General features: G+C 43.5%; 2 protein-coding genes across 5 annotated transcripts; one reads left to right on the forward strand and one right to left on the reverse strand.

Moving 5' to 3' along the window:
• Positions 1-2,693: 2,693 nt before the first annotated feature.
• Positions 2,694-7,866, reverse strand: fsbp (fibrinogen silencer binding protein). 2 transcript variants are annotated; one of them, XM_086108374.1, is made up of 4 exons: positions 7,612-7,866; positions 6,024-6,076; positions 5,768-5,936; positions 2,694-5,515 (listed from the first exon to the last, which is right to left on the reverse strand). In XM_086108374.1, exons 1-4 carry the CDS (start codon positions 7,814-7,816, stop codon positions 5,238-5,240), a joined length of 705 nt encoding a protein of 234 aa, XP_085964500.1. In that variant the 5' UTR covers positions 7,817-7,866; the 3' UTR covers positions 2,694-5,237. The 2 variants fall into 2 exon arrangements, with proteins under 2 accessions (XP_085964500.1, XP_085964492.1); XM_086108366.1 differs by having other exon boundaries at positions 2,694-5,557.
• Positions 7,867-8,324: 458 nt separating this feature from the next.
• Positions 8,325-14,343, forward strand: wdr6 (WD repeat domain 6). 3 transcript variants are annotated; one of them, XM_086108329.1, is made up of 8 exons: positions 8,340-8,411; positions 8,600-8,686; positions 9,623-9,784; positions 9,927-9,994; positions 12,515-12,603; positions 12,688-12,765; positions 13,080-13,196; positions 13,277-14,343. In XM_086108329.1, exons 1-8 carry the CDS (start codon positions 8,402-8,404, stop codon positions 14,196-14,198), a joined length of 1,533 nt encoding a protein of 510 aa, XP_085964455.1. In that variant the 5' UTR covers positions 8,340-8,401; the 3' UTR covers positions 14,199-14,343. The 3 variants fall into 3 exon arrangements, with proteins under 3 accessions (XP_085964447.1, XP_085964440.1, XP_085964455.1); XM_086108321.1 differs by having other exon boundaries at positions 8,325-8,415; positions 9,927-12,603; XM_086108314.1 differs by having other exon boundaries at positions 8,335-8,411; positions 9,927-12,603.
• The last annotated feature ends 1,149 nt before the right edge of the window (positions 14,344-15,492 follow it).

Consider the following 15,492-nt stretch of genomic DNA (forward strand, 5'->3'; position numbering starts at 1 on the left):
GATTGTGATGTTTTGTGATCCAAGTTCCGCCGTTCAATGAATGTGACCTTGTCGTCTGTCTACCTTCCGTGCCTGGGCCGTGTCCGTGTACACACGGCGTCGTATCCTCAGTGGGTGAGGGTTGACGCCCGCCCGCCTTTCTTCAGTGTGGCTACATTGAGGATTTCCTCTTTTTGCGTAACAACTCAACCTGCCTCAAGAGACATCACACACACATTCAAGGCAAAGTGTCAACAAGCCCAAAACTGTATTGAGGCATTGGATTCACTTGTGCCAGTTGAGGTGGAAATTAGTTATATTCATCCTTTTTCCATCCTTCTTGTATGACCGGGAGGGTATTCCAGTTGATTTTGGGTGAGGTGGGGGTAAAACCTGGACTTGTCATAAACCATCGCAGAGCACAATTAGGCAAACAACCACTCACATTCGCCGAGGGACAATTTAGAGCCTTCACTGAAGCTAACAGCCATGTTTTCGTAATGTGGGAGCCGGCCAGAGGAGTTTGTCGAAATGTGCCCTGTTATTGGCTGGCGACCAGTCCAAGTTGTACCCCACAACACGAATGAGGGTAAGATGCTCAGACAGAAGATACATGGATAAGTAATACAGTAACTAAAAACAATTTGTTCATTCAATTGTCCAAAAAATTAATTCATTACTTGAATTGATCATTATCATCTGCATTTGATTTCAATAGTTACCTATTTAAAATGGCCGGAAACCAGTTCAGGGTGTCCCCTGCCTGCTGCCCGAAGTCAGCTGGGATAGGCTCCGGCACGCCCCGCGACCCTTGTGAGGATAAGCGGATTAGAAAATGGATGGCTGGATGAAATAGTTTAATCTAGGGTTTCCATTTAAATATTTGTACATTATTCTATCTTTAAAATGAATCAATTCTTGTTTTTTGAAAAATCCATTGTCGGTGCAAAACAAAACAAACAGGTCGTAAAATTGTCTCACTAATGCAGTGGAGACTAGAACATTAAATGTTTATATGAAAATACTTGTTTTCCATATATACTGTAAATATATACATGTATGTGTATATATATATACATACACACATTCGGTACACACACACACACACACACACACACACAAAATCAAATGAAAAATAACAGTTGGAAAATGAACTGAGCGTGCCTTCTCGTGACATGTATTCTTGCAAACTCAACGCTAAATTCCCGCCCCCCCCCACACCTCCAATCTACCAAAATATCATATCACACCAAAATATTACATATTGTCGTATTGTCTTTAAAAAAAACAACTCTGAAATGCAATTTTAGCCAGGCAGAGGTGAATCTTTTCTGTACCAGATGGGAGCGAAAGCAGAGTCACAGCAAGAATTCAAAAAAACGATCTCCACACGGATTTGGAGACACTTTTAAATTCTGAATCGCATCATCTGGAACTGTTTCAACATACTTGGATTTGGTCCATCAGTATGAGAAGGTCACCTTGCTGCCAACCACTTGAGAGTATTGATGAAGTGTCCCTCGCCAGCATTGTGAGTGAGAGGATTTTCCTCCCAGTTTTGAAATGCTGTTATGAAGCCATCCTGGGGTGATTTCTGCAGTGCGGCTGCACCATTTTACACAGGAGATGATGTCAGTTGTGTCTCTACGTGCTTTTGAGACGTAGCTCAGTTTAATCACAACAAGCTGCTGCCGTTCTCACTCCTGCTGGAGGAAGCACAACACTCGGGTGTCAACACACAATCACTCAGAAGCATTAAGAAACCGCAGATGTCAAGAGGCTACGGTTTGAAAGGTAGCCTATCAGGTGTCTCAAAAAAAGATGAAGATAAATGTTTTGTTGAAATGAGAAATGTCATGTTATTCGGATGAAATGCAACATTTCAAACCAGTTGCCAATGCGTGCGTATTCCTGAGAGCACCGCTTTGTTTGCGTCTATGCCTGTGTGACAAGCCCGCCCTCTGGAAGTACGGACCCCCTTGAAAGCTCACAAACAGTGCATTCCCACATCTGGGGACAAATACATAATAACCAAATGTTCCTCACTGCCTTTGGAACAATTTTACAGAAAGCACTGATTATATTGTGACATCACCAAATAAATCTGACATCCTTGCATGAATAGTGTTTTTTTTTTTAAGATAATTTTTTTTTCCAAGAGAAAAAGGTGTATTTTTTATTTTTATTTTTACAGGGGAAGTCAAGTCAAATATTTTCTTTACCGTATGTTCCGTGTACCCCCACTAGTCTAAACACTCCACAGACTTTAGAAATCACTGCGCTAACAGTTATCAATTACACTGGTCAACAAAATTTCACTGATATTTTTAATCTGAGATGCAAATTAACTTTACTAGAGTATTTTTTGTTGTTGTTCTGATTCCAAATATACTCTTGTGTTTTTTCTCTCGCACACCAGGTTTTTGTAATAATAATCATCTTACAAGAATATGTTGATATACAGTATTTCATAATATGTATGAATTACAATAAGGGTAAGGTTCAGCAACAGGTGGACTTTTTTTCTGAGACGGTAAATTATAACGCATGGTAAAATCCACATTGAAAAAGCTTTTATAGGTGAACAAAAAGAACATATATATTTTTAAAAATCTGATGTGCTAGAAAAGATTTCAGACATTTTTAAAATCAGTGTCATTTTTTAAGTATGATCCGTAACATTTTCTCACCTGCGATGCCGCTCACAAACCAAATTACCGAATTGTGTTTTTATTTACACGTGAAATTAAAACTGCCAAATCAAAAATAAGCAATAAGACTCTCGGAAATAACATTCAAAACTATTTACATGCATGCAAATCCAAACTTTTTGTCAAAACCTTTTTTTTTTAAAATGACGTCACACAGCTGTGATGCCAACATATCCTCATGGAAAGTGGATGTAAATATTGTTTAAAGGGATCATTTTCTCCTCCCTCTTGATTTAATACAGATTCATGGTTGACGTAGAATTCTATCCGTTTTGTTTTCATTCAATTTTTCAAAATTGCAACAGGGAGGCAAAGTGGTTGAATCAAGAATCGAATTATCTCGGAAAGAAACGAGAATGAGGCAGTCTGATGAGTCGCGATGCCTGATGCATTTGTCTTTACGATGGGATGCCCTGCATTCAGCAAGCAAATTGCGGCATGAAATCGTCACTGTTCCTGTTACCATGGATACAATAGAAATGTTGAACATTCAAAAGATGTATTCATACATGGCTGTTTTTATGTATATTTTGTGTGTCTGCTCAAGACACGAGGATCCCATTCAATAAAATGCACAACAGCAGAATGGGGAAATTATTATTATTATTTCTTTGTTTATGCAATGGCTGATCCATTTTGAACCATAACACGAATACTCTGTATTAGAAAACATGACTGTACAGGAATGATGTTCATGTGATGTCACTCCGATCTAATGAGCGTTATCCATCCATCCATTTTCCGAACCGCTTGATCCTCACTAGGGTCGCGGGGGGTGCTGGAGCCTATCCCAGCCGTCTCCGGGCAGTAGGCGGGGGACACCCTGAATCAGTTGCCAGCCCATCGCAGGGCACACAGAGACGAACAACCATCCACGCCCACACTCACACCTAGGGACAATTTACAGCGTCCAATCAGCCTGCCATGCATGTTTTTGGAATGTGGGAGGAAACCGGAGCACCCGGAGAAAACCCACGCAGGGCCGGGGAGAACATGCAAACTCCACAGAGGGAGGCCGGAGCTGGAATCGAACCCGGTACCCTGCACTGTGATGCCGACGTGCTAACCACTGGACTACCGGGCCGCCCCTAATGAGCGTTAAATTGTCTTAAATGTATTAATTTGTCCCTCAATATTTACAAGGTAGGAACTTCCTTCTGACCATGAAATTATGTTTATTCATTACATTTTTTGGGGGGTTGGGGGGGGGGGGTTGTTTCTTGTACATTTCAAAGTTAGACATGCACATACAAGCTGCAACGTGTAGTTAGATTGTCCATATAAGAATGTTGGCAGAAGCAAACGTGACATGCATACTGCAGTCATTCATGACAAAACAAACATATACTGACTGCCACGTAAAAGTGTCCTTTCCGAGTGTGCAAATAGAATAACTCACAGATCAGACAAAGCTTGGAAAAATTATTTTGGTAGTCTGGACTCATCAGCATCAGCCGTTTGGTTCAATGAAGAGCAAAATATGCAACTGAAACATTCAAGCTAATAGAGGGAAGCTAATAGCTTTTTAACAAAACAATCAAACAAACATCCAAAAAAATATATAGCTTTAAATCAACTGCATTTGTGCAAGCAGTTTGGTTCCTTGAAAGGGCAAAATGGGAAACTAAAACCTGCCATTGAACCCCTTCCACCAGCTTGCTATTTTGCTCAGTTTATTAACAAGCAAGCATTCGCCAGAACATTAGCATGTCATGTGAGTTGTCACTCCACAGAGTGTCATTTTAGCATTCTTTATATTAGTTCCTATAGGATATCAACGTAATAAAAATAATCTGTTCCAGGGTCAACGTTTCACCACAAGCAAGAGCTGAAGGAAAAATTAAATATACTTAACATACAAAATATTTATTACGAAATTAGCCATGAAGTTGAAGGTCTAATTCTGAAGTGTACGACATCCGGGGCAGATTCCAATACACGTAGCCACTGAATCCAGACAACTATGTTCATGTCATGTTAGTTGGAGGATTGCCGCAGATCAATTTGACTCGAGGCAACAAGGTGATTGAGTGGTTCCCACATCTGCCTTTGAATCTTGGCTCCAGGTTTCCTCTGTGGAATTTTCATGTTTTTCACTTGCTTAGTTGATTGGGTATTCTCTCTGCACTGGGATAGGCTCCAGCTCATCTGCAACTCTAATGAGGATAAGCGGTAAAGAGAATGTACCGATAGGTGAATTTTACCCCTATTTTACCATATCTGAGATCTGAACTCTCAAACTTGGCTAGTTTCTGGAATATGGATTAATAGTAAGGAATGAAAGCTCAAAATCTGTCTAATAGCAACAAATACAGAACTGGTAATTGGTCCCTTCTAGCTCACTTAAACAGTAAAGTAAAAAAAGAATTTGAAAAACAAGTGGGCCTAACATTGTACCTTGCTCTACTCTCGCAAATGTTCTCCTTGTGCAGGAAAGGCTGATGAGGCGAAGGACTATCAATCAGCGTTCAGGTACAAAACCATGTATGAAAATAGTTCAGTGGCGTGTGAGGCAAGCGCTAAAATGGCGAAAAGTAAAAACTCGGCTCATCCCGTGGGATCGGGGCCTCTCTCTTCGTCGCTGCTGCCGGGGGACGATGGCGGCACATGCTCTCCCATCCTCTTTAGCTTGGCCTTGTAGTAGTTCTTCTTCATCCTGAAGGCTTTCACTTTCTGGCGAGCGGCTCGCGTCTTCTCTCTCACCAGCTCCTGCTCCCACGCCAGCACCTTCATCCTGTTCTCCCACTCCAGCAACCTCATGTGCTGCTGCTGCTCCAAGACTTCCGCCCTCTGCTGTTGATCCGCTGCTTCGTGTGACCGCCCCCCTGCCGACGGGACAAGACGTTGGGTGATGAAGCCAGAGGTGCCTGTGGGACACACGTACAAAGGTATTGGCAGTTGTGCCCACAGGAAGTGAATTCTGCGACGCTGGTCGACTTCTGAGTTGTTCTCATTTCAATCAATCTTCCCCTTAGGGAAGGAAGAATGTGAAGTTTGCGCTGCAAACGTTACATGTTGCCATTCTCTCTCGATGTGCTGTTGAATATCTGATTTGGTGTCAAAGTGACTGCATCTACCTGCGGCTGTGAAGTAGGCTGCGGGGAAGGACGCATCCTGCACCTCAGTATTGTGAAGACTGGAATTTGACGCCGGGCTGTGTTGCAGATCTGACCAGTCGTTCCCCGGTAGCCTGTCCAGGTCGTGATGCTGCAGGCAGATCGCCACGTGGTCCTTGCTGTCTTCGGCCTGTGTTTCATACCGAGGTTTTACTTCCAGATGAAATAATGCTTCATATACTGTTGCTGTTTAAGAAAAGGGTTTTAACATAGTTACCCGATTCAAGCTGCCATTCATCTGCCCGGCAACGTTAATCATCCTCAAGCTGCCTGTTTGAAAGAACAAGAGGACTGCAGGTGTTTGTGGCAACTAGTGGACAGAGCAGGTACAACGCACCCAACAAAAATCACTTCAAAACAAGATACAGCACTGTTTAGAAATCATGACTTAAGATAATAATAATAATAATAGATTTTATTTATAAGCGCCTTTCAAGACACCCAAGGACACTTTACAATAACAAAAAACACAAAACAATACGGGTTGAGCAGCGGCAGCCAAAACGCGCCAGCGTTCACTCAACCAAAATGGGTATTATTTGACTGCTTTAACTGTAATTGCAGTATAGCAGCAAAGGGTGGAGCTGAAGCAGAAACGGTGGGAACTGGGAAGTCAATCCTAAAACCGCATAATGCACAAAATGAACAAAGAAAAGAGAAAACACACTTCCAGAGGGAGTCCTGCGATGCTCGCTTAACTGAGGTCTCAACATTTGGTGATGTCATCAACAACAGTAGTTCAAACGCCAGAGTTCTGGTCAACTTGGAAGTGTATTTTGACCGAAAGTTTGGTTAGACTCCAAATTGTATTATTGGTGGCGATGTGGCCAGTCACGAATCATGACAATCGTGACACAATTTTCATGATCATGGTTATTATTTGTAAATACATTTTATTTCTCACTTTAATATGTAATATATTGATGACTATAATTGTATTATAGTGTTTGTGTTTGGCAACGTATCCACATACACAGAGTGAACTTTAGCCTGTGAAAGTAAATACTTCTAATCTTTTTTTAAGGGTGAGCTCTGGCACAAACAGCAAAAGCATTGACACTGCCTCTAAAATGTGTTCAAGTGCCTATATTAATAACTTCAACCATAAATATACCACACACTATGATCACAAACACTTAATATTTCAAACCCTTGAAAATAGAACTTCCACTGACAGCTCCAAATAAATTTAGCGCCTTCCTGAATTACAAAGATTTTCAGCTTCTACACTTCTTTAACAATTACGACTTTCCTTTTAACCAAGACTTTGCCACCATCTTGTGGCATTTTAGGACATGACACGAAAGAGGATCGTTTCCACATGGAAAAAAAACTACGAATAGTGCAATTTGTGGATAGTGAAGCAAAAATAGGCAGGCGTTCACAAATTCTTGATTAGTGGGGTATATTCAGAAAAGCGTGCCACAGACAGCTATGTTAAATTGTACGTGGACTGCAAGTGTTCGCTTAGACCGCACTACCACCATGACCTCTGGTGCTGATCTATTAATCAGCACTGTCTCGATGAATGGGTGCCTTTCATTGACAGCATCGCTTGGCAGGAACGCACCATCCCTGAGATGTAGAATAATAATTGAAATATACTGCTAATGTCGGATTTATATTGCAGTCCTTCATTTAACAGTTTTTGCTGACCTGTCCCAGCAATAACAAAGCGAACAACATGCATGGTGTCGTAATTATGTTACAGGAAGCAAGCAGCCCACTGTAACCCATCGAGAATGCTCATGATTTTATTTTTCCCCTGTTTTTTTTTCTCGTTTGACATGTAAAGCTTTATCTACCTTCCACAAGCTTGCGCACCGCCGCTTTGTGGCCAGCTCCCCCTGCGTGGCTGGTGAGAGCAGCCTCGCCCATGGTCTGAAGTTTAATGGATTTACAACAGGCCCGACATCGGGCGAAGTGAATGTCCTGGGTGTCCTTAACCAGCCAGTCTTTGTAGGCCTCCTTGGAGAGCCACGACTCCTGGAATTTACACTTCCCAGGCATAGTCGAGGGAGAAGTTAGCTGGATCGCTATTCCACGCAGCCTCACCTTTTACCGGTGCTTTCAAGTTCACTCGGAAAGGGGAAAGTTTTCGTTACCTCCCCGCGCCATTTCATATCTGCCGTATTTTGTAACCCCCGCGTTATGATTGCAGCAATACCCAACCCATGAAAAACTATCTGGCATTTGTCCTATTCACATCACTCAATAATTGAACCCATAACAAGTCACATCGCGATGGCGTTTACATTTGTTGCTCATAAAACTTATATCTTTTCCCCTAGTTGACGATTGCATTTACAATCAATGCAAAAAAGAAAAATGTTCTGTTTTGTAAGAACGTTCCCCATACTGTAGTTGATATTTAGATTGTGCCGTTTTAACCAATATCCCTGAATGCTTCACAATGCCGGTGAACTCTGACACATGACTCATAGTGTCCAGTAGAAATTCAGATAGAATATTTTCAGCCAATCAGCAACTAGGAAACCTTGTGAGAAGTCTGATTGGTCAGAACGCGGCATGGAACGGAAGACGGAACAGAGGCACATTGGATCTAATTAGAAACTACAAAATGGAAATGTTTTGATGATACATTGTGGGTAAGATGTAAAGTGAAAATGTTACTTTTCCATAGCCTCACATAAACTCTAATATAAATGCTTGTGCAAGATTTCAGCGTCTTCAAAGTATTACCCTCGCGAGTCCCTACCAAGTAACCTGGTTTATTTTTGCATCTACGGTGTGTAACCCGAGGTATGTTGTTCTATGAATGTTTCTTTCAAGGTCCCGATCACAGAAACATGGAGACAGCAGCCTTGGTTGCCCCGGTCACAGCTCTGGAGTTCCTGCGGGATACGTTTCTACTGACAGGTGCATGTAGGCTTTGTTTGTGGTCACAGTCTTGTTGTTCCCAACCGTGTTTGGGATTGTGGACCCCGAACCTTTTTGCCATACCATGAGTACCCCCCTCACTCATAAATGTTGATGTTTCTACAAATGTAGAGCACAAACCAACAGCTGTTAAAAAGAAAATTATTCAACTCAACTGTATTTATAGAGCACTTTAAAAACACACCCCACAGTTGTATTTTCTTTTCATCTGGGTTATGATCACAATTTATCGGGCGAATTACACAAGTGTACACTCTAAACAAGTTCAGAAGACGTTTTGAATAATTCTGTGCTTCCAACCAGCTTTATGAAAACAGTTTGGGGCTGCTTTTCTGGCCCCTGGGTGCACAAAGCAACGGCCATAAAGACGTGCTAGAATGAGTTTGGTGTGGAAGAACACCACCTAACACCTTTGGGATTTATAGTGATTCTCAACTCAAAAGCCATTTTGGTTGGGTAGTAAACAAAAACAACAAAAAAACAGGTATTTGCCATTTCATATGAAGATTCAAGGTTAAGAATGGCACACACTGAACAAGAAAGATATCAGGGTCGCACGGCACAAGACAGCATGCTACCTGTTTTACCTTTGACAGTTTTGTATTTCCAAGGGAAGTGTTTCTCATACTAATATTTACTCTGATGATTACATACGCTTTGGCACATTCCAGGCCAGACTAATCTTGGAAACACATTTTGACGATCAATGTCTCAAGTCTCAAGGTGCCTGGGTAATAACAGTTGAGAACCACTGAACTAGAAAAAAATTATTGTGACTCCACAAATCAATATTTTCCTCTTGTGTCTATATACTTTTTTCCGTAGGATGTTGTGGAATTTCAGAATTTTGTCAATGTTATTTGACAAATTAATATTATAAAATAATTAATATTCCTCCATCATCTTTGTTGCCAGGTGAGGGTCCAGTGTTGACGGTGTACAGTCTTCAGCCTGTACCAAAAGCATGTACCTCAGTGCCTGTGCTCCAACAGCACCGCATCCACGGGATAAGGTCGAGAGTCTCGACGACTATTTCACGACCGGGTTCGTTCACAGAAAGTTGCAAAGAAACCAAAGGTCAGTTTAAGTTGGTCTTCTTTCATTTAACTTTCAGGGTGGCATCACACATTTGGCTGCCGCTGGTTTCTCCTGTCTGTCATGTATGTATTTAGTCATCATACAGTTCGCCGACCAAAATTCACCTCTTCTCAATCCCCAGGCTTGAGCTCCACCCTCCCACCCAACTCCTATGACCTTGCTGTGTTTGGCGGGAAGACGGTCAGACTGGTGAGACTTCATTTGGATGTCTCTGCTGTGGAGCTCGCACACTTAGAGATATCGCGTCCCCCTGTGGAGCTTCAGGACTGGATTCTGGATATCCGCTGGCTACGTGAAGACAAACAGTCTCTCCTGTGTGTAGCTGTAGCCCATAACGGTGCCCTTCTCCTGGACATCAACTCAGGGAATGCTCTGGCTCACTGCTCGTGTCTGGAAGGGTGTCTACTGTACTCTGCGCTCCTTGTGGTGCACAAATCCTGGACAGATACTGTTCTGATAGGAGGGACGGTTTTCAATCAGCTGGTTCTCTGGAAACCTGGAGGAGAAGCGAGTCATAACAAAGCTCCAGTGGAAAGACGTTTGCTGGGTCACACCGGTGTTATCTTCAGCATCTCTTACCTTCAGGAGAAAGGATGGCTGGCGTCAGCTTCAGACGACCGCAGTGTCAGGGTTTGGGCTATCGGCGTTTTAGGGGGCTGCGGAGGCAATTGTGGGGATTTGAAGCCAACTTGCTTAAGAGTGCTTTTCGGACACCAAGCAAGGGTGTTCTCTGTGTGCCTCTCCCCAAGGAGAGTGTTTAGTGCTGGGGAAGATGGGGCTTGCTTAATTTGGGACGGGGCTGGAGGTGGGACAGTTCTTCGCGCTTTAAAGGGACATCGAGCCGGTGGGATTCGAGCGCTGGCGGTCAGTCCGGGAAGAGATGACACGGGCAGATGGGTGGCAACCGGGGGAGCGGATGGAGGGGTGAGGTTGTGGAAGGTTGAGGACGATGAAGAGGAAGACACTGTCACAAAGACAATAACAGACCTGGAATTTTCCGGTCAAGGTGTGCCAAAAGTAGTTTGTGTCGTAGAAGGCGAAGCAAACAATACGAAGTGGAGCCAGTGTAGGATTCTGGTTTGTACCGACCAAGGTTTTGTTTACCAGTGTGCTAACGGCCACTGGGAGTTGCTATGGCGAGGTTCTCTTGAGTTTCAGTCCTACTGTGTGATGGAAACGGTGGCTGTGAGAGTGAAAGACTCAACAAGTAAAGCGAATTTATGTGCTGTTGGGAGCCTTAGTGGAGCCTTAAAGGTCTTTCCCATCTCTCATCCCCAGAATGAGATTACGCTCCAACCTGGCTCAGGAAAGATTCACAGTCTTATTTGGCAACAGTGTGATCAATACATGTATTTGCTAGCGTCGGCTGCCGAAGGACAAGTCTATCGCTGGTGTATTGATGTGAGATTCAATGAAATGGATACTCTGTCACTCCGGGTAAAATGCTGTCCTTCTTTTGTCCTGCCTACTTGTTCAAAGCGTTGGCTGACCACTGCAGTGCGCCTTCCCTCCAAATCCAAGGGGGTTCTGTGGGTGTGTGGGGACAGAAGAGGGTCCCTGCTTTTGTTTCTGGAAGACCTGGAGCGCAGGGGCGAGGAAGAGACGACTGACTGTATGCAAGCGAATAAAAAAGGTCATGAAACTGATGGGGCACTCCAAGAAAAAGAGAGTCGAGAGGAGCACAAAGACTTGACGTTGTCTCCGATAAGCTGCTTGTTTGGGGTGCATGGAAAACAGGGTGTTACATCAGTCTGTGAATATCAGGGACTTCTCTATAGCACTGGGAGGGATGGCTGTGTCCGTATTTTCAGAGTGTATGACACACAGCCAGAAAACCATGAGGGAAGTGGTGAGGGCCCCCTTCAGCTCGAGGTTCTGAGAGTCCAGCGAGCTTGCAAAGGTATGGAGTGGCTAGAGAGGGCTTTGATCATGGAACCGAACATTTCTACAGAGAATGGATTTATAAATGAATTCAAATGCCAAAATACGGCACGGGAGTCTTTGACAAAAAGTCCTGTGGATGACGAAAAAGGTTCAACGATTGAAATCAAGGGAACGGAAGCCCGGTTTGTCATCTTTGGCTTTCATGCCTCCCAATTTGTGGTTTGGGATCCGGTAAAACTGGAAAGGTTATTAGCAGTGCCTTGTGGCGGTGGCCATCGCTCTTGGACTTTCTGGCCATCCCACACCGGGGTTTGGCCCGGATACGGAGCTCTGGTTTTCATCAAGCAGGGATCCGTCCTGGCTTCCGAGCGCCCCCTAGAGTCAACAAGCGGGTCAGGAAGAACATGGAATGAAGGATGGAGCCTTAGAGAGGGCATCCATGGGCGGGGGATCGGGTGTGTTTGCCGGCTTGGGGGCATTTGCGTTCCGAACGACAGTACAGCAAACCTCGCAGAAACATCGGGGCCGCTTGGGGTCCAAATTGAAGGGCAGTGGGAAATAATAGTGACGGGTGGGGAAGACACAAGCTTAACTGTTTTGGCCGTACATCCCAATTCTGGTGGCGTCACGGTCCTCTCCATTATTACAGACCACATCTCAAGTGTACGCACTATGGTGGCGCTAACTCATCAGGACAGACTGAACCTTACTTCCCAATCCCAGTCCCTCTCCTCCTTGTTAATATCAGCCAGCGGGCGAGCTCAATTACAGTGTTACCGGCTGCAGATCGGTTGGAACAAACGGAGACTGGCCCCCTTCTGCCAGGTAGTGCAGGTGGCCAGTCACCGATTGGACGAACACTGGGAGAGGAAGCGGAACAGACACAAGATGGTGAAAATGGACCCGGAAACAAGGTAAGTCAGAAGACTGATTTCGAGTTGAAGCCTGAATTGTAAATATTTTGAAGAACTGTTAGCGTCATGGCTATGTATTTTCAGATACATGTCTATGGCTGTGGTTGACCATAACTCGGATGCTGTTCTTGTGGCTCTTGCCTGCAGTGACGGGGCTGTCAGGTTCGTGATGATGCAGCAAATACAGTATCGGGGCCCTAGATGAGTGCTTCTCAGTTATTTTCTGCTATGACCCCTTACGAAGAAGAAACTATTTTGCTACCCATGTGCAGTGACGATAAATAGTATCATTTGAAATTGTAATGAGTACACCTCTGCATAACATAAACATTCAAGAAAACAACAAAAACAAGAAAGAAATATAGATCAACCTAAAACATATTTAAGGAAACCTTTATTAGTCTCGCAATGGAGAAATTCCCTTTGGAATCGATAGCAATTTGATGGCTCCTCACTGCTGTTGCCCTCATTTCTAGATTGTTCTCTGTCAGTGAAGTGAAACGCCAAATACACCTGCTGTGGGAGACGTTTTACCACCAGCGGTGCGTGCTCAGTGTCGCCACCTGCAGTCTAAAAGCTGGAAAAGGTTACAGGTGAACACTTGTTTCTGTCTTTCAGATGAAGTGTGAAAATGAAATATGACAAATTCGTCAAGTTTGTATTTTTTCTGCAGGTATATGCTGCTATTCAGTGCTGCGACGGATGGCAAGATTGCAGTGTGGGATCTGACCCCAGCAGCCTCTGGCTGTCCGAGCGATGCTCCCACTCCGCCAAACCCGTGCCTCAGCATTGCCGCCCACCAGAGTGGTGTCAACTCATTGGCTGTTTGGCCTCACACACAAGAGCCCCTAGATGGCGGTTGCCTGGTTACCGTTTCGAGCGGCGGGGATGATGGACAGCTGATGGTGTCCACCATCCGGGTGGACTTCCTGGAGGACCGTTTGAGGACGGTGGGCGTCACACAGAACCAGCCGCAAAGCCATCTTGGTTTACATCTCCTCTCCCAGTTGAGTGTCCCTTCGGCACATGCAGCCCCTCTGACTGCCCTTAAGCTCCTTCGACCAGGTCTGATCGTCACCGCCTCTTGTGATCAGAGAGTCTGCCTGTGGGAGCTTTGTAGTACTAGTATCAACCACAGAGGGGTGCTGTGCTCCCATGTTGCTGATGCTGCAGGACTTGCAGTGTGGCAGGAGTCAGTGGTGGAAGATGGAAGGAATGCCGAGTCTGATGCTGACAAGGTCTTTGTTTGTCCAAGGGCAGAAGGTCAAACACACTTAAAACGAGGGGGGCTGGGTCATAAGGACCAAGACGTTGTCGGTGGGTCATGGGAAAAGACGGATGACTCAATTTTGAAGATGGACAAAGAGACAAAGTATTGTGGGAAAATACAGACTAATGACCAAGATGGAGATGAGACGATCACAGAAATAGCTTTAAGATCTTCCTGTGAGAGAAAGGGAGGGAAAGAAATAACCGGATGGGTGCTGGTCTGTGGTCAAGGCTTACAGCTGCTGCGAATTCGAAATAAAGACAATGATGAAGCCATCCGAACACATGAAAGGAGGAAAACCGAGGAAGACAAGACCGCACAGTAGCTTTGCACGGACACTCGGCATGAGTGCAGCAAATGTTTATTTACGATCACGTCACATGTGATCCATTTTTGATTGCACATGACGCAATCATTGTAAGCATTTTGTCACATTTACAGGCTTTTTGAAATAAAGCTAATTTATTCAATTGCTTTATTTCTAAGTCATCCATGAGGCAGCTGTAAAGGATGTTTATTACTTGAGTGGCTCAAGATCTCTAGATAATTTTTTTAAGTACGGTACCTGTCATAAGTTTGGAACTCCCCTCTAATTCAGTGTTTTTTTCCCCTCCATTATTTAAAAACATTCATGAATCATAGATTATTATTTAAGTCATCAACATTCTTAGGAAATATTGATGAAATTATTTGGTAAACAAAAAATATTAATCAATACTGAATATGGCGTGCTCACCCTTCGACCACCGTGCCACCCTCCTGAATGCACCATTAATATTTTAATGTACTGTATTAATCTCATTTTATGTTGCCCTTTTCTGTCTCACCCATCTCGCAACCTGTCATGGCATAGATGAAAAGGGGGGGGTGCATTCAAACCTTTGCGTTATAGATTTAATTTAATCATCATTTAAGTACATTTTTCTGTTTATTTTAATGTGGTTTTAATCTTCAACCTGCTTAGTATGTGCAGTCTTCATGTTCTCCTCAGGCTTGTGCAGGTTTTTTTCCCTCTCGCATTCCATAATAGTGTTCGGTGGAAGACCGTCCGGGGTGCCCTGGGAACTTTTACAATTAGACTTTGTTTATCTGTTATTATTTGTTTATAAGTTATTATTTATGTATTAGAAATCCAACTTTGTTCATTTATTTTTGCCATCAACGTACAGTGAAACAGAACATTGAAATGCTTTACCATTCGATGGCAGAAGGTACACAAATTGCTTCCCGCAATTATATTAGTTGTGCGTTTAATTCAACAGTCGCAGATTTTTTTTTTAATTTTTGAGGAATAATCATGATAATATCCATCCATTGTCTGCAGTCTATCCAGTTAAACGTACATCAATTGAGACGAGCTCATCATTATTTTAGTGTTTATACTGTTTGTAATATTTTGGGGTATGCCGTGAGATTTTTTTTGAACGTAAATGGTTCATTAATTAAAGGTTCACGGCAAACACTGAGTTCTCGCATATTTACCCCGGCTAATGCGAACCGGACGGTTGGAGGAGGTACGCCAGCTGCTGCAGTGCATTCTGGGAAATGTAGTACCTGCTATATTTTGACTGCTCAGTCCACCTCCAAACCTTTTAAATGTTAGAAAATAATCATGGTAA

The sequence above is a fragment of the Hippocampus guttulatus genome, chromosome 1 (assembly GCF_054856545.1).
Source record: "Hippocampus guttulatus isolate MCC_2025c chromosome 1, RoL_Hgut_1.0, whole genome shotgun sequence".
Lineage (NCBI taxonomy): Eukaryota > Metazoa > Chordata > Actinopteri > Syngnathiformes > Syngnathidae > Hippocampus > Hippocampus guttulatus.